General features: G+C 51.2%; 1 protein-coding gene across 1 annotated transcript; it reads right to left on the bottom strand.

Annotated features, from left to right (window-relative positions):
- Positions 1–6,301: 6,301 nt before the first annotated feature.
- Nkd1 (NKD inhibitor of WNT signaling pathway 1) lies at positions 6,302–18,053 on the bottom strand. The gene is made up of 5 exons (XM_035441674.1): positions 17,943–18,053; positions 17,484–17,550; positions 8,325–8,431; positions 6,400–6,495; positions 6,302–6,313 (listed from the first exon to the last, which is right to left on the bottom strand). The coding sequence occupies exons 1-5, from the start codon at positions 18,051–18,053 to the stop codon at positions 6,302–6,304; spliced, it is 393 nt and encodes a 130-aa protein (XP_035297565.1).
- Between the last annotated feature and the right edge of the window lie 3,498 nt (positions 18,054–21,551).

Genomic DNA, 21,551 nt, shown 5'->3' with positions numbered 1-21,551 from the left:
AATGCAGAGTAGATGTCCAGCAGCCTGGAGGGGTAGTCCTGGGGCTCATGAAAGCACAAATCCCGGAGGGGATACTTTCCCAAAAGAGAGGCATGTGCTGTCTGTGCCCAGTGCTGAATGTGCCAGCTCCTTCAAAGAGAGCTGATGTGAAATCTCTGTATGACACACCCATTGATAGAAGGACTTAGGAGCAACAACATGTGTCTCAATTCACCGGCAGTGCCAGGCTGGCACATCTGTGCATCTCTAGAGCCCTTTTCCTCATGAGGCCTGTGCCAGTTATCCAAGAAACCATTTGGCCTGGAATGCACATATGATCTTTCTCCTCACAGCCCAGGATTTACCCTCCTAATTATTTTTGGCATAGGCTAATATTAAAATCCAACTGCATCTCCCCTGACAGCTGCTGCTGGAGGTTTGGAGGCCCAGAAACATCCTGGCAAGCCACCCTTAGACCAGAATATTCGTCACAGATATTTTGTGTGGACAATTGCAGGGGATCACAAGCATGTTAGGGCACGTGTCCAAGCTTCATCACAGAAACCCCAGTCTGTGCTCTGTCTCCTATTTTGTCTGCTTGAAAATGTGTTGGCTATGCAAGTGGAGAGACGTGTGCCACTCTTGATGGTCATTTCTGCTCTTTCCTTACTGATGGTGGGGCTCAACTGCCTTGGCCATAACTTGGTTTCCAATTTGTCACTTTTATCCAAGCTTGCTGTTAACTAGGCTTTTGTGGACTGTGTTAAAATAAGCTAACACTGGCTGCTGTCACCTGAGTTTGGATTTTTGCCCGTTTTTCAACCATCTCTTTCTACACCAGGCCTCTAGGTTTGCTCAAGCCAAGATTGACTGTCTGTCCTAGCTTACCTAGGCGTGTGTGTAAGACACAGCACAGCTGGGCTCATGCCTACAAAAACCCCCTATAATGCATGGGTGCATAAATGCACCAGGTCCTGTGGGCAATACAGGGGCAGCAGCTAGCTACCAGGTACCAGCTTCCAGGAAGTTAGAGTTCTGTCTATGCAGATATAGAGCCTGCTGGGAAGTCATCAGAGGGCCCCATATGGGACTGTATTGAATGGATTGCCAGATTGAGTGGAAGCAGACCACGCCCTGCCAGCTCAGATGCATTTGTACCAATTAAGAGACAGTGCTCCTCCTTCCACACCTGCCTGTCTTTTGCTTGAAAAATGTCAGAAGTAGTACACTATGCACATCTCTGGTGTCGTGTGAATGACACTGGTAGAACTGAGCAGTGCACATCCTTCTCAAAGCCTGTCTCCCAGCAACCCCAGATGACCCCAGTGACCCTAACCATAGAGCAATGCTGTAGGTGAGCATGCCCCAGTGCATCTTAGGAGGGAACTGCTGCACAGGGAGGGCCCACTTGGTTTCCTAGTCCTCTTCTCCCCCTGCTGTTTGGGTGGCGCCAGCTGTCAGCGCTCAGGCTGGGTGGGCTGTGCCAGGCTGCTGTCTGGGTCACTGCTGTTTGCCAGGGTAAACAGTCCCCAGAAAGTGGTGGGGAACTCTCCCAGCATGTGATCCCAGAGGTGCCTCCTATTAGCCTTGGGCAAGGTTGAGGAGTCCAGGCCCTAATCACAGCTGCCACCAGAGCTGGAGTCTGAAGGATTTCTAGATGAATACTCCTTCCCTGCTGCGGGAGGAGGGTTGAGAGGGAGTTTGTCTTTGGTGGGAGTCTGATCTGAGGCTTTGCTTTTGGAACAACCAGTGCCCCAGCAAAGGACTTTGAACAGAGCCTAGTAACACTCAGATCTGCCTCCAAAAGCAGCAACTTAGCCGGGTGAAGATGGTCAAGTAATGCATTTAATCTGGCAGTTGCTGGGGGTGGAGTGCGGCCAGGCTGGAGCTGATGCGTAGAGAACGAACCATCATCTGCAAAATCAGTCAGCCAGCTCTAGTGGCCATGGCCTCAGTGTGAGAAGGACAGAAAGTAGCTTCCAAAGAGAAGGAGCCCCACAAGCAGCCCCCATGTCCTTCTGGGCTAAGAAGCAATTTAAGAAAGTAGAAATGTCATTTTGTTCTCGTCTGTGGCCATGATGAATGACTGAGCAGGTTGGGTACCACACAGTGTTTCCAGTTAGCCAAACAGTAAGTCACAGATAACTCCAGGCTGTGCCCTATTTACCAAGCATGTGCCCTGGAAGGGGTGGAGGGCTGCCTTTGCCTAAAGCAGCAATACCCAAGTTCTGGGAAGGACCAGACAGTTTGTATCTTAAGCTGCATGGGCCAGGAGAACTCTTGCTATGACTTAACTCTGCTCTCGTGTGTGCAGCAGAGGCAGTAGTGGGTGTGCTATATCTCATTAAACTTTACTTAGAAAACCAGGCTGCAGGTCCAGGGGCTCACAAGGCACAGTTGGCACCCTGCTCCATATCACCCAAACATGCTTCTTGGGCAGCGGAGCATGTGTTTGCCCTCCTTTCTCCTGCTACATTGATGGCTTGCTCTGCTGTGGCTCTCCCTGGCAGTCGAAGTATGCTCAGATGCCTCAGAAAGATGTGTCTGAGACTGGCAGCCAGTTAATCAGGAACAAGAAGTAGAGAGAGGTCTTGGGTACTAGAGTCCTTCTTGGCAGCATAAAATCGTTCCTGGGTATGTGACTTCAATGGCCTCTGTGAACAACATTTGCTGTCTGGCCTTCATGCCAGTGACCATATAGACAAGTGGAGATGCTCTGCTTAGCTGCCTGGGCACAATGCTGTTTGCCTTGGTTTAGTTTCAGAGGGGTCATCTGTGAATCCCATGCCAGTTGCCAACATCCTAGCCCCTCCCTCTGACCCTGGGCCTATGTGACTTTCTGTGCCATCTCTTCTGGCACTTGGTCAGGGGACAATAGAGGTGGAAGGTCTTCTTTGGTAGGACACAGGGTGTCAAGGAGTCTTACAGTATTCTCTCTGGCTTCAGAAGAGGGCTCCAGATCTCCGGATGGTTGGAGCCACCAGCACTGACCTCTAGAAGAGCAGCCAATGTTCTTAACCTCTGAGCCATCCTGCCCCTGACCCATCTCTCCAGCCCAGGTCATTCTTCTGAAATGCAGAGGAAACCCAGAGAGAACGCAACCTGCCCAGGGACACAGAGGCTGGGAGGGCAGTGCTTTCCTGACCAAGTGGCCACCTGAGCTATGGTGACTGGGTGGGACTAGGCTTTTGCTGGGTTTGAAGCCCACTCTCATTCTCTTGGGTGTTGCTCAGCTTTGCCTAAGATCACTTTCCTTTTGAGGATATCTTTAATGTTTCTCCGCTGAGAAGGAGCCTCTGACATGTCCTCAGGGAACAATGGCCTCTCTGCACTGGTTTCTGGGTACACCCAGACAGTCCCTTACCGGGAACATTGTAGGAAGTGGGAAGGGCAACATTGAACTTGCTTGTCTGACATCCCTTGAATTGAGATAAGCCTGGCCAGTGCAGTCAGGGGCTGCAGGCCAGGCAATGGTTTGAAATGGAAGCAGCCTGTGCCTTCTGCAGGCTGTGACCTGTTCTAAGTTCCTACAAAGAGGAAGCCCCCCATCTGGAGCAAAGGAGTCTGTTCAGATCCTGGGCACCAGCTGGGACCTGGGCAGAGTCAGCAATTATTGAGCACATGCTGAGTACCTACCTGACCAGCCCTCCACACAGGGAACAGTCTACTATGGGTCTATTTCTTAAAGTCCTGGAAAAAAGTAGGAGCCCACCAAATGCCACTCATCTGAGAAGGCCTCCTGTGTAGCCCAGCTATGTCTGCTGGAGAAATACCAGTTGGCAGTACACCCCACTAAAGCCAGAAGCCTCCCCGCCAGTCTAAGTAGAGTTCTCTCCCTAGCAGCCCGGTTCAGGTGGCTGTCAGGGGACAAAAAGGTCAGGAGAAGGCCACCTGTCTTCTCCTCATATTTATGGTGTTACTCACTCACTCTTCTCCTGAATGGCATGGCCAAGCCCCCCTTCCAGCCAGCCCAGAGTGCCCTGCCACCTAGCAGTGGATGTTTCATGGTAGCATGGAGTGGCCCAATGGGGCAGTTGGTCTTGAACTGTCCTCTGAGTCTGCCTGGTGAGTTCCTGGCCTTGCACAACCTGGATTGAATCCCCTGGAGGAAGTCTGACCAATAGGATCAACAAGAATGGAAGGGGCTCGCTGCTTCTTCTCCAAAATAGGCTTGGTGTCTGCCCGGGGCCTTGTGCTCTGCTCTGGAAGGAAACACCAGTACCAACTCCTGGCCTGCCCTGGTCGCAGTATCTCTGTGAGAGCCAAGACCAGCCTGGCCATCCATAGCCTATTCCTTCCTGTTTGGCTTACTCCCACCCTGCAGGTCAACTCTCACCACTCCTTTTGCTCTGGCTCCCATCCACACAAAGGTCTTGCAATGGTTTTTGAAGTAAAAGAGACACCCCTATTGTCCTTCAAAAGAGCTGGAAGATTTGTGGGTATAGGCTAGTAAAAGTTAAAAAGTGGAAAGATCATGTCCAGGAATTTGGCCTTTAAGTGGTGGAGGAGAACCTGCTAAAGGGGGCTGCCCCATCTGAGTATCGCTGCTTCCAGGTAATGCTTGAAGGGTCCCTCTATGAATAGCCAGTGTGAGGGCACAGGGCCCAGTTCTTAGGGAAGTGATTTGTCCACTAGTATTGCTGTTCCTTTAACCCATGTTGACTCTGCAAAGGATCTCCAGGAGAGAGTAGCTGACTTGGAAAGTGATTGATCCTGAACTTCCTAGATGTCTGTGAGCCTGAAGGGTCCACATATTTCCCCTGTTGCTCTTCCAGGCTCATTGATGCACTGAGGTAGGTGAATGTGATGGGGTGGGGACCAAGCCCCATACACCTGGCCCATGCCTCATCTTGCCAGGATCCTGGCATCCCCAGAAAGTTCAACTGGAACTATCAGTCTAGCTGAGCCATCTTAGCTGCCCTTAGGCAAGGTAGCCTTAGGTCAGGAGCCATAACTCAGTTTGTTTCCCTTCAAAATAGGACAACAAAGTCACTGTACCAGGGCATGGGGGAACTTTGAGGGGGAACAGATGGAAGCATCTTCTAGAAAAGTAAACTGAAATCCCCGTGTCAAAGGGTCAAAGGACTCCTGTGGGACATTCTGTTACATGGTGAAACGTGTAGCCTGGGTTCTGGGTCTGGGATGATGGTGTTACCAGACTAGCACCTCTTGGACACAGGAAAATGGTGCCAGTGGTCCACAAATTTCCCATTTGACAGAGGGGAGGACCCCAGGTGAGCAGAGACCAAGATCAGAATGAGTGCAATCCTTCAAGAGGCCATTGTGTGGTGCACGATGCCCTTCGACACATACACACATACCCTTCCTTCTCGGGGACCACAGTGCCGGTATAGGAGGCAGTGAAGAAGAAGACTATGGTCCCTGGGCCCACAGTTTGTCCAGTCCCACATACATGCCATCTCTGAATCTTACCAATGCATTCCTTTTGTTGTTAGTGCAACAAGATGAACTGGGAAACCTCACTTACAGGCCAGGCCACTACACAGGTTATACATCAGTCAGCCTCCTCCTCCATCCCTCCCTCACCCCCCCTCTACACTGTAGTCTCCGTCATCCCATAAGGAGACAACACAGGAAGGCAGACTGGGCGAGAGAGGGAGAGGGAAGGATGATGAGCCTGAGTCTGCCTCAGCTTTCCTGGCACCTGGAATGAAATCTTGAAGGGCCTTAAAAAGACCCTAGAAATCTATTCTTCAAAGAGGCCACAGGCCAGTCCCCTTCAGTTATTAACCAGAGATCAGCTAAATGGGCACACTCCCAGGCAGGGGCGTTGCATGGCTAAGCCAGCTTAGCACAGGGCTGTCCCTCCAAGAAGATGCTCACTGCCCCACTGTTCCCTCCTGTCCCCTTGGTGTCTTCCACATTGTCGGGTTGTCAGAGCAACACGGGGAGAGCTGAGACTGTTTCTGACCTGCTGAGCACTCAGCCTGGTACACAGCCGGTATTCTGTTTGCAGAGACAGAGGCATGGAGAGTGGAGAGGGCGAGGGAAACTTGGGAGGCTATGCAGGAGGCTCTGTGAGGGGAGAGGGGCCAAGAGCAGCCACAGCTACTGCTTTGCTTGCTCCTGTTTTGTGTTGCCTTGGAGGCTCACTGAATCAATCAAGGGTGGCTGCTAGAGACTGGGGACTGCAAGGAGAAGGAAGAATAGATTGCTGGAACCTGGGGTCCCTCTCTGGGAAGACCGTGGACTTTGCTGCTGTCTCCCACCTCTCCCTGGAGGGGTACCCCCCAACCTTGGACTGTGTGAGATGCCAGCACACCCTTCAGGATACTCCCAGCAACCTTTTTCCAGTCTTCCCCTAGTCCTGCCCCTACCAGAAAGGAAAGGGGGCAGCAGACTCAGGCTGAATCCAACTCCTGTACCTGAGGGCTGCCAAGTGGTAGAAAGCACACTTACCTCACGGGTGACTTTGCCATTGTTGTCAAAGTCATACAGAGTAAAAGTCCATTCCTGTCGGCTGTCATCCTCCACAGAAACATCACACTGAAGCTCCTGCACAGAAAGACAAGTGTTCAATTATCAACAAAAGCATTACCTTGGGCCTGATGTTAGGAAAGGCAGAAGGACAATGACTAAGACATGACCATCTGGGAAAGAGATCAGAGCCGGAGCAGGGCATACAGGTCTCAGGGCACCAATAATCTCTAGTGTTCAAAGACAAAGAAGACACATGGAATCTGACAGGAGACACTGGCCTCACAAAGCCAAACTTCAACCAAAGGTGAGAAATTTCTGGAAGGCAACAGTGACCAGTGAATGGGAAGCCAGGCAAAATCCCAACTTGGCAGCTGAACTGGGAAGCAGCAGGCTGGACATGAAGAGGTAAATTCCACAGTCTCCTGGCATGGCCCCAACAGCTGCACCATCTTGGGCAAATCACTGTGTTTCTGAGGCTTCATTCTCCTTTCATATAAAATCCAGAAAATAATTGTATCTATCCTCTGTCCTGTAAGGTTGTCAGAACATTAAGTCTTTTGCCATGTGGCCCTCCATCAGCTCAGAGTTCCCAGTTCCCCTGCTGCTATGGGGACAGTCCTCATACTTTCACCTCAAGTGTTCTTCTCTGCCCTCCAGGGCCAGGCATCAAAGACCCAGAGGCGACCTGATCAATAGAATGACAGGAGTCAGTGCAGACACCGTGCCCCATCTCAGAGAGCATGGAGACATGCCTCACCACCACAAGGGAAAATACCTGCTGACTGGAGTGTGCATGGCAGACAAGGTGTTCCCACTTGGAGCAGCTGCAGCTTGAAACTGGTTTCCTCTAGTTCTCAAGTGAGCCATGCTGAGTTCAAAGCCAGCCTTCCCTCATCCATGGCATGCTAATGGGACACCTGCCAAGTGCCCACTCTATTCCTGAGGAAGTATTTGATGTGATACAACACATGCCCTGTCACACACACGCACACTTGCACATATGCAGCACACAGTAGGCCTGCTAGTTATGTCACTTGTCTGTCCCTTGACCACACTATTTGATCTACAAGGGCAGGAACCAGGAACCATCCCATTTCATTGCTGGTCTCCTGGCAAGCAATAGGGTTCCATTAGCACTGGGGTAAGGAAAGAAGCCCCAGTATTCCGAGCAAGACAGCCCACTGTATACTCTGGGGTAGGAGCAGCAAATTTTTCCAGAACCCTTGCAGATACTCACTAACTCCACAGTCCAGAGTGGCAGAAATGTGAAGGAATTTGACCTGAACTCACAGCTTTGTGCCAATGTGGTCTCAGGAAGGGAGGGACAGGGAAGCAGTGAAGCGGTGAGGGTGAGAGATGCCAGCAACCTCACTGAACTTGGTTGGCCTCACTCTGAGCCCTCGCTCTGTGTTTGGTGCCTGGAAGGAGCTCAGATGTCCACTCTGCTCCACTGCTGGGGTCAGAAAAGGGCAGGAGAATAGACTCTGGGAATGCCCATCCCTTGTGTCATCCATGTGGTTTGGAAACTGAGGCCCAGATAGAATTGAAGCCCTGCCCAGGGCCTCCTATCTTGGCTTCTTCCATGCCATAGGAGGCACCCGTGAGTCCCAGGTCAGCCTCTGGGGGTGAAAGGGAAGGTTTGAGGAACCTGAGGATCCTATAAGAAGGCAACAGGCCCAAGGACCAGAGCTCTGTCTTCCCATGTACACCTACATGTTGTCGTAAGATCCTGGTAGTGTGTCCTGGCCACCACCCATGTGAGGTGCTATGGCTCAGAGGCAGCAGAAAGAAGGATTTCCCACAGAAGCAACTATCCACATAAGAGGTAAGGGGTCCTCCATTTAGATGGGCCTCAGATTCCCCCTTCTAGAGCATCACATCACAGCCCCCAAAAAGAAACTTACCTCAAACTTCAGCTGCTTCTTGGAACCAGGGCCAGGGTCACTGAGTTTCTCCATTCTCTTCTCATCCCCACTGCCCAGGATGTCGGGCTTCTCTGGTGGTAGGGCCACTGTGGGGAGGTACAGGGAAAGAGAAGGAAATCAATACCAGGGTGGCTATGCTATATCCTCCAGCCAAGAGTGCTGGGCCCCTCCTGCCCTGACTATTGGCTGTCTGCCATGTCCTTTGATTCTTTGGCCCTGGTGTGGCCCTGGATGCCACACGCTGCTCCAGAGAAAGCCTTTGTGGTGTGGCCACACCAGTTACTCAGGTTTCCCAGTAGCCTCTCAGACTCCTACTCTGCCCAACTTCACAGCCTGTATAATCAGCCTGCAGATTCAGTACCTGGCATGGAGAGGTATTTAGGGACTGGACAAACTGTGGGCCCAGGGACCATAGTCTTCTTCTTCACTGCCTCCTATACCGGCACTGTGGTCCCCGAGAAGGAAGGGTATGTGTGTATGTGTCGAAGGGCATCGTGCACCACACAATGGCCTCTTGAAGGATTGCACTCATTCTGATCTTGGTCTCTGCTCACCTGGGGTCCTCCCCTCTGTCAAATGGGAAATTTGTGGACCACTGGCACCATTTTCCTGTGTCCAAGAGGTGCTAGTCTGGTAACACCATCATCCCAGACCCAGAACCCAGGCTACACGTTTCACCATGTAACAGAATGTCCCACAGGAGTCCTTTGACCCTTTGACACGGGGATTTCAGTTTACTTTTCTAGAAGATGCTTCCATCTGTTCCCCCTCAAAGTTCCCCCATGCCCTGGTACAGTGACTTTGTTGTCCTATTTTGAAGGGAAACAAACTGAGTTATGGCTCCTGACCTAAGGCTACCTTGCCTAAGGGCAGCTAAGATGGCTCAGCTAGACTGATAGTTCCAGTTGAACTTTCTGGGGATGCCAGGATCCTGGCAAGATGAGGCATGGGCCAGGAAAGTGGGGCTTGGTCCCCACCCCACTCAATTCACATATCCCAGTGTTGCAATGAGCACATAAGAGCAACAGCAGGAAGGGGGGCAGTGGGGGAGGGGCACAATCATCTCCCCGCTTTGATCAAACTTTCCAAGTCAGAGTTCTCTTCCTGGTATCTACTTGCAGCAGTCCACATGGTACCCTGGAACCAGCAATCATAGCCTGGACAACAGGCTCACATAATAACTGGGCCCCACAGCCCTCATCACTGGCTATTCATTGACTCTATCTTCCCTGGGACCCTATGAAGCAGTTACTGCTGTTAGCTCCACTTTCCAGATAGGAAAATCAAGGCATAAGAATACTTCAGGTTCTCAGAGACCACAGCCAACTACAAACTGGCCTGGAGCAGTGGTTCTGTCTCCTGGGGAGCCTCTTTCTTCTCTCTTCCTAACTTAGCACAGCCTATACCCACAGGGTCTTCCAGCTCTTAAGTGTCCAGAGAGGCAATAGCTCCCTAATACTATCAAAATTGCTAACTGTGGAATGGTCTGGTTACTGCAGAGTAAAGCCAAACAGGAAAACTAGGATGGCCACCTTCTCATAAGGCTCCTAGGGCTCAGCACCCTTACTACCAGGCAGGCCACTGGCCCCAAGTATTTTGGATTCCATTCTTAATAGTCCCACCATGATCCTATTGGTCAGATAGCCTCCTCCAGGGGATCCTGAATCCAGGAAGGCCAGGCTGATGACTCACCAGGGACTCAGAGACAGTCAAGCACCAACTACTCAATCTATTTATTGCCCATTGGGCCACTACCATGCTACCATGAATCCACACAGGGCACAAGGTATGGCCATGCCATTCAGGCACCGGGACAGGTGGCCCTCCTGCTTCCCCTTGAACCAGGGAGCTCTGCTGAGGCTTTGGCTTTAGTTGCTGCCAATATCTCCAGCAGACATAGCTGGGCTACACAGGAGCACCGCAGGAGAGAGTGGCATTTGGTGCTCCTACTTTTCCTATCCAGGCAGCTTTAAGAAAGTAGACAGTGGAGGAATGGTGCCTCTCTCACACAGGGATGCTGGTTCTCAGTAGACAGCATCCTCAACTAAGTTCCAGGAGAGAACTGTGAGGAGGCTGCTGGTCAAACACCATGGTAGGTACTCAGCAAGTGCTCAATAATTGCTGACTGTGCCCAAGTCCCAGCTGGTAGCCCAGGTCTGAACAATCTCCTTTGCTCCAGTCTTCCCCTTTGTAGGAACTATAGAGACATCACAGCCTGCAGAACCCTCCCCTCCCCCTCCCAGAGAGAGAAGAGGAAGCAGAAAGCAAAACAAAGCCGAGTTCCATCTTCAAAGCCATTGCCTGGCTCTGCAGAGGTCCCGCTGATGCGAGCTGGCCAGGCTTATCGAAACCCGACTTCAAGTTCAAAGGGAAGTTATCAGACAAGCACCTCCAGGTTCAATGTTGCCTTTCATGTTCCACTTGATAAGCCCAAAGACAAGGAACCGCTGTTCCGTTCTGTCTGGAGTGCCCTTGCTGCCATGCGAGAGAGCTTGTCTTCCTTCGGGACCTCCCTGCCCCTTCCTTTCTCCCCACCTAGGGTAGAAAGCACCCCCTTTTATCCTCATGTGTCCTCTCTAGACACCAGAGTGGCTCAGACTGCCCTCTCTTCTCCAGTAGTCCTAGCCCAACAAGCCCCCAGGATATCCCAGGTGGCCATGTCAGTGAACCTGCAGAGCCTCCCAGCCTGGGCAGGACAGAAATGAACAGCAGGCTTCAGAGACATGCTGCTCCAAGGCTACAAGCCCTGTAAGACTCCTTGACACCCTGTGTCCTACCAAAGAAGACCTTCCACCTCTATTGTCCCCTGACCAAGTGCCAGAAGAGATGGCACAGAAAGTCACATAGGCCCAGGGTCAGAGGGAGGGGCTAGGATGTTGGCAACTGGCATGGGATTCACAGATGACCCCTCTGAAACTAAACCAAGGCAAACAGCATTGTGCCCAGGCAGCTAAGCAGAGCATCTCCACTTGTCTATATGGTCACTGGCATGAAGGCCAGACAGCAAATGTTGTTCACAGAGGCCATTGAAGTCACATACCCAGGAACGATTTTATGCTGCCAAGAAGGACTCTAGTACCCAAGACCTCTCTCTACTTCTTGTTCCTGATTAACTGGCTGCCAGTCTCAGACACATCTTTCTGAGGCATCTGAGCATACTTCGACTGCCAGGGAGAGCCACAGCAGAGCAAGCCATCAATGTAGCAGGAGAAAGGAGGGCAAACACATGCTCCGCTGCCCAAGAAGCATGTTTGGGTGATATGGAGCAGGGTGCCAACTGTGCCTTGTGAGCCCCTGGACCTGCAGCCTGGTTTTCTAAGTAAAGTTTAATGAGATATAGCACACCCACTACTGCCTCTGCTGCACACACGAGAGCAGAGTTAAGTCATAGCAAGAGTTCTCCTGGCCCATGCAGCTTAAGATACAAACTGTCTGGTCCTTCCCAGAACTTGGGTATTGCTGCTTTAGGCAAAGGCAGCCCTCCACCCCTTCCAGGGCACATGCTTGGTAAATAGGGCACAGCCTGGAGTTATCTGTGACTTACTGTTTGGCTAACTGGAAACACTGTGTGGTACCCAACCTGCTCAGTCATTCATCATGGCCACAGACGAGAACAAAATGACATTTCTACTTTCTTAAATTGCTTCTTAGCCCAGAAGGACATGGGGGCTGCTTGTGGGGCTCCTTCTCTTTGGAAGCTACTTTCTGTCCTTCTCACACTGAGGCCATGGCCACTAGAGCTGGCTGACTGATTTTGCAGATGATGGTTCGTTCTCTACGCATCAGCTCCAGCCTGGCCGCACTCCACCCCCAGCAACTGCCAGATTAAATGCATTACTTGACCATCTTCACCCGGCTCCCTTTGAAGTTCCCTTCTCAAGCTTCAAAATACCTTTTGGAGGGAGATCAGACAGCATTAAACAGAATTACTAATTAATTAAGCAAAGTTAAATTTTAAACACTGTTTGTTGTGTTAGCCAAAAGCCTGAACAGAACAGACTCCTTTCCTCCACTGAGATCAAAGACAGCTTCTTTCCCTCTCCCCTCCCCCAGTCCAAAAAAGGGAAGGAGGAGGAGGAAGAGAAAGGGAAGAGACTTAGGAACCAGAGAGAGGTGGCAGCTGTGATTAGGGCCTGGACTCCTCAACCTTGCCCAAGGCTAATAGGAGGCACCTCTGGGATCACATGCTGGGAGAGTTCCCCACCACTTTCTGGGGACTGTTTACCCTGGCAAACAGCAGTGACCCAGACAGCAGCCTGGCACAGCCCACCCAGCCTGAGCGCTGACAGCTGGCGCCACCCAAACAGCAGGGGGAGAAGAGGACTAGGAAACCAAGTGGGCCCTCCCTGTGCAGCAGTTCCCTCCTAAGATGCACTGGGGCATGCTCACCTACAGCATTGCTCTATGGTTAGGGTCACTGGGGTCATCTGGGGTTGCTGGGAGACAGGCTTTGAGAAGGATGTGCACTGCTCAGTTCTACCAGTGTCATTCACACGACACCAGAGATGTGCATAGTGTACTACTTCTGACATTTTTCAAGCAAAAGACAGGCAGGTGTGGAAGGAGGAGCACTGTCTCTTAATTGGTACAAATGCATCTGAGCTGGCAGGGCGTGGTCTGCTTCCACTCAATCTGGCAATCCATTCAATACAGTCCCATATGGGGCCCTCTGATGACTTCCCAGCAGGCTCTATATCTGCATAGACAGAACTCTAACTTCCTGGAAGCTGGTACCTGGTAGCTAGCTGCTGCCCCTGTATTGCCCACAGGACCTGGTGCATTTATGCACCCATGCATTATAGGGGGTTTTTGTAGGCATGAGCCCAGCTGTGCTGTGTCTTACACACACGCCTAGGTAAGCTAGGACAGACAGTCAATCTTGGCTTGAGCAAACCTAGAGGCCTGGTGTAGAAAGAGATGGTTGAAAAACGGGCAAAAATCCAAACTCAGGTGACAGCAGCCAGTGTTAGCTTATTTTAACACAGTCCACAAAAGCCTAGTTAACAGCAAGCTTGGATAAAAGTGACAAATTGGAAACCAAGTTATGGCCAAGGCAGTTGAGCCCCACCATCAGTAAGGAAAGAGCAGAAATGACCATCAAGAGTGGCACACGTCTCTCCACTTGCATAGCCAACACATTTTCAAGCAGACAAAATAGGAGACAGAGCACAGACTGGGGTTTCTGTGATGAAGCTTGGACACGTGCCCTAACATGCTTGTGATCCCCTGCAATTGTCCACACAAAATATCTGTGACGAATATTCTGGTCTAAGGGTGGCTTGCCAGGATGTTTCTGGGCCTCCAAACCTCCAGCAGCAGCTGTCAGGGGAGATGCAGTTGGATTTTAATATTAGCCTATGCCAAAAATAATTAGGAGGGTAAATCTGTGGCTGTGAGGAGAAAGATCATATGTGCATTCCAGGCCAAATGGTTTCTTGGATAACTGGCACAGGCCTCATGAGGAAAAGGGCTCTAGAGATGCACAGATGTGCCAGCCTGGCACTGCCGGTCAAGTTGGCAGGTACACATGTTGTCTCATTAAGTCCTTACTAACACAATGTAGGAGTGTCACCATTTGCATTTCACAACATTGGAAGTGAAGCTTAAAAAGCAAAATTGAAAGCTGGGCAAGGTGGCACATGCCTGTCTTGGGAGGCTATGGCAGGATTTGTGAGTTTGAGCCCCCCACTCTACCCCGCCAGGCTACTGGACCAGGACTCTGCATTAAAGAGAGAGAGAGAGAGAGAGAGAGAGAGAGAGAGAGAGAGAGAGAGAGAGAGAGAGAGAGAGAGAGAGAATATGTTAAAAAATGAGAGTAGAATTTCTGCAAAGCATCAGAATCCATGTCTTCCTTGAGACAGCACTACACATTCCACATTCATAGGGTGGAGAGCTTAGCGCTGAGTTTTGTGTCTTTGCTCAAATTTGGATGGGAGGGAAGTTGGGCCAAGTTATCCTCCCTGACAGGACAGTTTAGAAACTAAAGGAAAGAAGCACTTTCAAGATAGATGTTCCCAATGCTCCCCTGAAAATTCATCTCAGACTTTGAGGGATAGAAAACAGAAAGAGGAGGGGAGCTGTGTGTGTGTGTGTGTGTGTGTGTGTGTGTGTGTGTGTGTGTGTGTGTGTGCGCACATCTGCTCATACTGGAGCTGCCGTAGAAAACAGAAAGAGGAGGGGAGCTGTGTGTGTGTGTGTGTGTGTGTGTGTGTGTGTGTGTGTGCGCGCACATCTGCTCATACTGGAGCTGCCGTCTGCATTCCTAGGTCCAGCTTTTAGCTTTTTAGGTTTTAGCATTTTAGGCAATCCTATCTTGGGAATTTTCAATTTTAAAAGCTTCAAGCTCAAGCAAGTTTGGTTGAGCTTCCCAAAGAGCCCAGAGTTCTGGATTGAGGAGCTTCACTGTGAACCTCTGCTTTTCAGGGAACCACCACCACCTCCCAGGCAGCAGCCAGATATCTGCCCAGCAGAGCCCCCAAGCATTCCCTGGCTTCCCTCCACACGTGGATACTCCCCCCATCACATGCCACTGCTGGGCCCATATCCCAGCACTGATTCCACTTCAGAACACTTGTGATCCAGAGGAAAGAGGCAATGGGGAAAGGAGGCAACTGTCTGCAAACACTGTCTGGTCTTAGTGCTCTGAGGCCTGAACAGAACTGAGGGGACATCATGAGTATAGGCAGGGACCCTGGACAAAGAGAATGGTAAGAGCCTACAATGGTCTAACCATTCTGCCTGTCACCCCTCACCCATGGGAAAGCCCATGAAGGAGATTAGCTTTCAAACCTGGCCACCAGAGATACAGCTAACCTTCCATAGCCATGGCGTCCCCACATGCTGCACTTTCATGGAGAACAGATGAGAAGACACCAGGTCAAGTTTGCTCAGTGGAGATAGCTTAGAGATGCTGGGGACTGGAGTGTGACTGCTGAGCCTACAGGAAACTCAAGCAGAGAGAGGAGCCAGAGTGGCTGCCTGCTGCTCCCCAGAGGCCTCCTCAGACTTCAGGCACTACCAGCCAGCCTTGTAGATGGACCTGCCCTGGAGGGATGAGTGGAACTGCATGTGGCCACTTCTTGAGAAGCCCTTACCCTTATCTTCTAGTCCAAGGTCCCTTAACTCCAGTCCCCAACAGCCAGGTGACTTGACCACCTCAGAACCTCCACTTAGATAACCAGCAGGGTTTCCAAATTGACATCCCTAACCAAATGCCCTGTGCCCAGTGTTTCTCCCCATCACCCAGGCTTCTCTTTGTCTTTACCCAGATGCCAAGCTCCTGTAAGTTGTATTTGGGGGACCTTGAAGGGACCCGGCCCAAGGAGAGGGGTCACAGACTTCAGTACCCTTGACAGCCTCACTAGGTGGTCAAGAACCAATGGACTGCCAGGTTCTGAAAAACTAGTTTTCTACAGCATATGCCAAGTGGGCACTGGGGTGGATAGAAATGCTGCTCAGAGTCCTGAGACAGAAGTGAGCCAGGAGGCTGGGGTAGGCAGGGGCAGCTTCAGGTGAGAGGCAACAAGGAAACTGTTGTGGGAACTCATTCAGCCAATAGCCTTTGTGGTACTGGCCCATTAAAGCATGGTCTCAGGTGCTATGTGTGAACTGATAAGGGAGAGAAGATGCATGTTCTCTCTCTTGGGTGGTGGTCTGAGATCTGATTGCAGCTTCCTGCACCCCTAGGGCAGAAGACCATAGCAGCTCTCAACCTTTATTGTATGAGTGTTCCCCAAATAAATATTTGATATCTTTTTATTCAGGCTTTTGTGGACTCCCTTATTCATGCTTACAGGAGACCCTGGGGATAGGAGACACACATAGTTAAGGGGGAGCCCATGATGGATAGGGCACCCTGGGAAGCATCATAGGCCTGTCTACCAAGCGAGTACTGACTTGCACACAGGGCACAGGCCTGAGAGGCCATGTAAGTGCTGGAAGTGAGGGGCTGCTCCTCCTGTCCCTGGCTGCTGTTGGATCCCCAGAAGGAGGATCCCTCTCCTTCCCACACCCTGCCACACAGGCCTGCAGTCAACTTGGAACCTCTGATGTTTACTTTGTTCTTTCCCAAGTTCAAAAGAAGCTCACAGCCCTGCACACCAAACCAGCCTTAATCTCCTGCTTCGCTCCCAGCTGGCCAGTTAAGGCGGCTAAGACTCGGGATTAGGGGCAGCTTTACAGAACAACCCAGGAGCCAAAGCCCTCCTCTCCTGGGATGGCCAGAGACTCCTTTTCATCTTCACGCCTCACATGGCCCTTTTCTCCCTTAAACAGCTCCCCAGCAGCCAAGAGGCAATGAGCTTGGCCAACAGAAAGACAAAGACGACATTCAGGAACCAGTTTTCTCTGCTGGCCAGGAGCATAGAGGATACCACAGCCCCAGAGCCAGCAGGTGTATGGCTGTGTGGCAAGGGCTCAGGGGTCTCTCAATGCCCTTGCCAGCCTGCCATGCCCAGCCATATCCCTGCCCCAGTGTGGGTGGGCTTGGGCCGCTACGACAACAGGATTAGCAGGAGAGCCTCAAGTGAGAATTGGGTCCAGAATTCTTCCAAGGGTCTCAAAGAACAGATAGGGCCCTTGCTCTCCTGAGCTGCTCAACACTGGCCAGGCTCTCCTCCCATACTGTGTACCAGGCAGAGTGTAGCCCTCTCTGCTACTGTCTATCATAGTCATGGGAAGTCAGCTGAGCCATGCGGCAGCCACACAGCAAGAGGCACTAGATCCCACTCTTATGGATAGAGACGCAGGCCTTGCCAGAAACAAACCAGAGGCTGAGTCCATGCCACTGTTACTAGCTCTACAGTATGGCACTTCTGCTGGAGAAAGGAGGGGTCCTGTGTGAGAGACCAGAGGAGACAGGCAAGAGACCAGAGGCAGGCTGGAGCACTGCACAGATGGACTTGGGGAAAGAACTGTGATGTACAGAATCCAGCCGGACACTCATTCATTAGCACTGACACCACCATTGGAGGGTAGCCCTGTGACAGCCTGCCTGAAGTCTGGTAGCTCCTGAGCACAGGGTATGGGTGTAACCTTGAGTATTGTGAAGCGCTTCACATCCCCGGACTACCTCTTCTGGACTCTGTGAGCCTTTTCCCTACCCTAGTGCCATAGGCAGAGCTACTAAGACCCACATACCTTCTAGCTGGAAGTTGTCCTCGTCCTCCTCACCGAGTGCCTCTCTGGAAGTGTCTCCCACGAGCTCCTGGGGAAGACAGGGCAATGGGTTACGAGACAGTGGGGATCAGCAGGAACCCACCTGGCTACACTGGACAGATGACATTGAGCACAAAATACCAAGCCAATAGCATGGATCTAGTCATGTGATAGTGCAAGTGGCTTCTCAGTGCACAAGCACCCTGGAAAAAACTGCCCAGGATGCACCTATGATCCCCATCTAGAGAGCAAGTCCACTCCCCCACTGGAATCCAGGTAAGATCAGTGTCCCTTGCCCCTCTGTCCAGCCAACTTCCCAGCCACAGACTCAGAAGGTACCAAGGAGAGACCTCAGTCTAGATTCTTCCTCCAAACAAGGTGGGGCTCTCTGTGTTCTCTTCTCTGGCAAATCCCTATTGCCCTCTTAGCCAAACATCGCACCAACACATTGGCTAATGCCCTGGGCCTGTATGCTGTGACTCCAGGGATCCTCGCTGGGGCCTCCACATCTTGCCCATGTTCCATCTTCCCATTAGCCTGGTCTTGGCACATGCCTGATCTGTCCCCTCCATGAGCTGATAATGTTTGGAACCAATGTGGCAGGGGTCCTCCCTAGCAGACTTGCCCAGCTGCCATTCAGCTACTATCATACTAGCAAAAGGAATTTTGCTGTCCTACAAGCTAGGAAAAGTCTGAGATGTCAAGAGACTAAAGCCCCAAACGTCTGACTCACCCCCAGAGGACTAGAGATACATAAAGATTAGACTATATCTTGCAAAATGATTTCTCTATTTATTGGTACTCAGCCAGAAGTTTTGAAACCTAAGATTAGTTAAAGTTAAACAAGACCTTTCACTATAGTTATCAACATGTGAATCTCTGTTGCTATATATTGCAGTGTGGGGCAAACATCCCAAGGACCTAGTTTAGAAAACACTCCAGGCTTGAAAAAAGAGGTCAGGGAGGGAGGGGTATGCCATATTCCCTCTCCTAATGTCACAATGGTTGGCCTGATGATGCTTCTAAATCCCAGTAAGTGGCAAGCACAAAAAAGTACAAAACCACCAGCTTCTATCAATGCCTCACTGTGACCACAAAAACTTTTGCCTTGGCAAAACTTACAGAGTACAAACCATCCACTCTCCGCACTTCAGATGCTTAAAGGCCATCCAAGCCTGCCTTGACATAGCATAGCAAAGGATGCTTCGTAGAGTGGGTGGTCCATTGGTTAGAGCCATAGGGTAGCTTCTAATCTCAACTTTTGTTTTGGAGACAAACAGCTCTCTGTTTGCATGAAGTCTAGACAATTCTAGGCACTCCTTCAAGGTGGTTAAAACATGACTGTTTCCGCTCTGGTGTCCCATTTACTTCAAACCCTGGTGAGTTTCTTTACCCCCCTTCTTGCCAATTATCATAATCACTGAACATTTCCCAGGCTTGTAACCTGGCTGTTTGTGTTAACAGAGCCAGAGTTGACAGGGAATCTGGAGACAGTGACAGGAAAAGTACACACACAGGTGGCATCATCAGATGGCAGGGACACCCCAGCAGCCAATTAAAGCCCAACTTTCATGCCACAAAGACTGCTGCCATCTCTTCAACCCTGAAAGGATAGCAGGCAGTGTTTGCAACAGGAGCAGCAGCAGGCTTTAAGGGGACAAAGGCCTTCATGCTGGGTCCCCTAGGAGAGAGTGGGTTCAGCACTGACCCCAGAGCCCTGACAGTACCACAGCAAGGATGCTGGCATTGATGAGCCTTTGAGGCTCTGTGACTTTCTACTGGTGTTACTGCCACATCACCCCAACAAAGCAGCCAAGGAAGCTATCTCCTGATGCTGCACACCCACCATCATCACTGCAAATGACAGATCCAGCACACCTGCAGAGGCTGAGCTCACACAAAATATATGCTCTATAACACACTGCAGTGCTCCCTGGGCCACTCCAGGGTCTTGGCATAAAGTGTTCATGGTCTCTAGGCCCAGGGAAATGTGGCATGATGAACCAACCCTGGGTCATGCCCTGGCTTCTGGGCTCTCCTAGCATTTGGGCTCTGGTGGACTTATCTGTACAGAGGCCGCAGTATGAGCCACACTATGGTCAGCCAGCTAACACTCACTGTACACACCCTACACAGCAGGCAGTAATGACACATATTAAATAGCCTCCTCTGGCCATCATGATAGTCCTGCTCTGTTCATCTCTCAAGAAATGAGAGAGTACTCAGAGCGTGTGCAAGGCCCTGGGTCCCACTCACAGCATTGCAAAAAGGGAGGGTGTTGGAAGAGAGGGAGAAAGGAAGGGAGTAGAACCCTCTCTACAATAAGTTTGACACCAGCTTGGGCTATACGTTATCTCAAACAACAATGCATGAAACAGGGCCTGACCATCAGCTCTGGTGGCTCAGAGGCCAATTGCTCCAATCTTCCCAGTGGGAGTCAGAGCAGCACAACCAGGTCCTCCTGCTCTGTGGTGTGGGCTTGGTCCTTGCTCCAGCCTGGCCATAAGCCCATTCCACATAGCCACAGACCTGTAGCCTCCCTTCTCCTACAGGAAGGTAGGTGCTATTGGAATTGTGCACTTAGACCTCATAGCTGTAATGAGCCCTGTGGGGCTTGTAGCAGAGGGCACAGAAATGGAATCAGGCAGTCGTGGGTAGTGCAAACACAGCTCACTGCACAAGCTAAGTCTAGAAGTGCAGATCTACCTCCTATGTGCCTTGGGCCCCCGACCACAGCTACGGCCCACAACAGTTTCAGGGTGACTCTGAGGAGAAAGGGAGTGCTCCAATCTCCCTGCTGGAAGATCATTCAGCAGTCACTACCCCTTGCTTCCTGTGTTCAACATCAATCAGCTGTCAGTACACACTGGAAATGCTAGAACTGACCAGCCTTAGCTGTCCTCCCATGGCAATCACTGTGGGGTATGATGTTATTATACCCACTCTATAGATGAGAAAACCAAGGCAGAGAAGTCTTGTGACTTGCCAATGCTATAGTTCTTACACACCAGACAGAGTCCGACCATTACCACTGCACTCCCTTGTAAGAGGCCTGAGTCTGGGACTTAGACAGAGGCCTATCTAACTCCTAGGCCCCAAGGCCTAGGCCCCATCTCCTCTGGCTTCCAGATTGTGGGCCTCAGATCAGAGGCCTGGCTTGGTGTTCTGTCAGGACACGTGGCCTACATGTGCCTTTACAGCCCCAGCCCAGTGCTGTCCCTCTGCTGCCCCTGGGAGCCAGCCTCTACCCCTCACTGGGCCCCAGGAAGAACAACTTCTCCGGTCACTGGTGTGCAGTCGGCCCAGCCCTGAGCTAAGAGGCACAGGCACACTGCCTTATAAGGCCTCCGGGACGGAAAACCACATCAAAGTGGGGCCTTGGGGAGTGTTGGCGCAGGCTAGGGATTTTCCTCTTTGTCATTGGGACTTCATACTCCTGAACTCAGTCTCCCCCACAAACGGCCCCAGCAGGTCTCTGTCAATCTTTCTGCTCTCTAAGAGGTAACAGATGTGGGTGCCACACATTTTCCAAGTAAACTCTTGGTGCCCACAGAACACAGTACCATGTAGACTCAGGAATGCACAGGACTGAGACATTCCAGAAGAGGGGGCACAGCCCAGGCCATCCAGGACCCTCAGATCCAGGCAGCCTGTCCTAGTTAGCCCCTGAAATGAATGCATAGCAAACTCTTTCTTCCATGAACTCTGCAGACATAGCCCAGCCTCACTAATAGCACACTCCACCTTCTGTTGTCAGAGGCAGGCAGGGCCAGTCCATGTTCCAGTGCTCAGGTAGGTCCAGCTCCAGCTCCAGCCCCTATCCACAATAAAAGTGTCATTAAACTTGTCTGCCCCTATTTTCCCCCTTTGTAAAATAGACTGTTTTATGTCAAAGAGGAGCCGAGGAAAAGGTGGGGTCCAAATGCCCAGATGCCCAGATGGCATCTGTCACAAAGTCAAGAGCCTAAACGTCAGCTTCTCCCACTCTTTTGCCACAGCCCCCTCTCGTGTGTGTGCTCAGATATCCTCAAGGCTCATCCTGATAACCAA

The sequence above is a fragment of the Cricetulus griseus genome, chromosome 3 (genome assembly GCF_003668045.3).
Source record: "Cricetulus griseus strain 17A/GY chromosome 3, alternate assembly CriGri-PICRH-1.0, whole genome shotgun sequence".
In the NCBI taxonomy this organism is placed as follows: domain Eukaryota; kingdom Metazoa; phylum Chordata; class Mammalia; order Rodentia; family Cricetidae; genus Cricetulus; species Cricetulus griseus.
This window is presented reverse-complemented; position numbering and strand designations above follow the sequence as displayed.

Coding starts and splice junctions, on each gene's coding strand:
- Nkd1 (XM_035441674.1), bottom strand. CDS start 18,053: ATGTGCCAAGACCAGGCTAATGGGAAGATGGAACATGGGCAAGATGTG. Junction 17,551..17,942: donor GGGCATTAGCCAATGTGTTG/GTGCGATGTTTG, acceptor TGTCTTCCCCAG/GAGCTCGTGGGAGACACTTC. Junction 6,496..8,324: donor AGAAGCAGCTGAAGTTTGAG/GTAAGTTTCTTT, acceptor CTTTCTGTGCAG/GAGCTTCAGTGTGATGTTTC.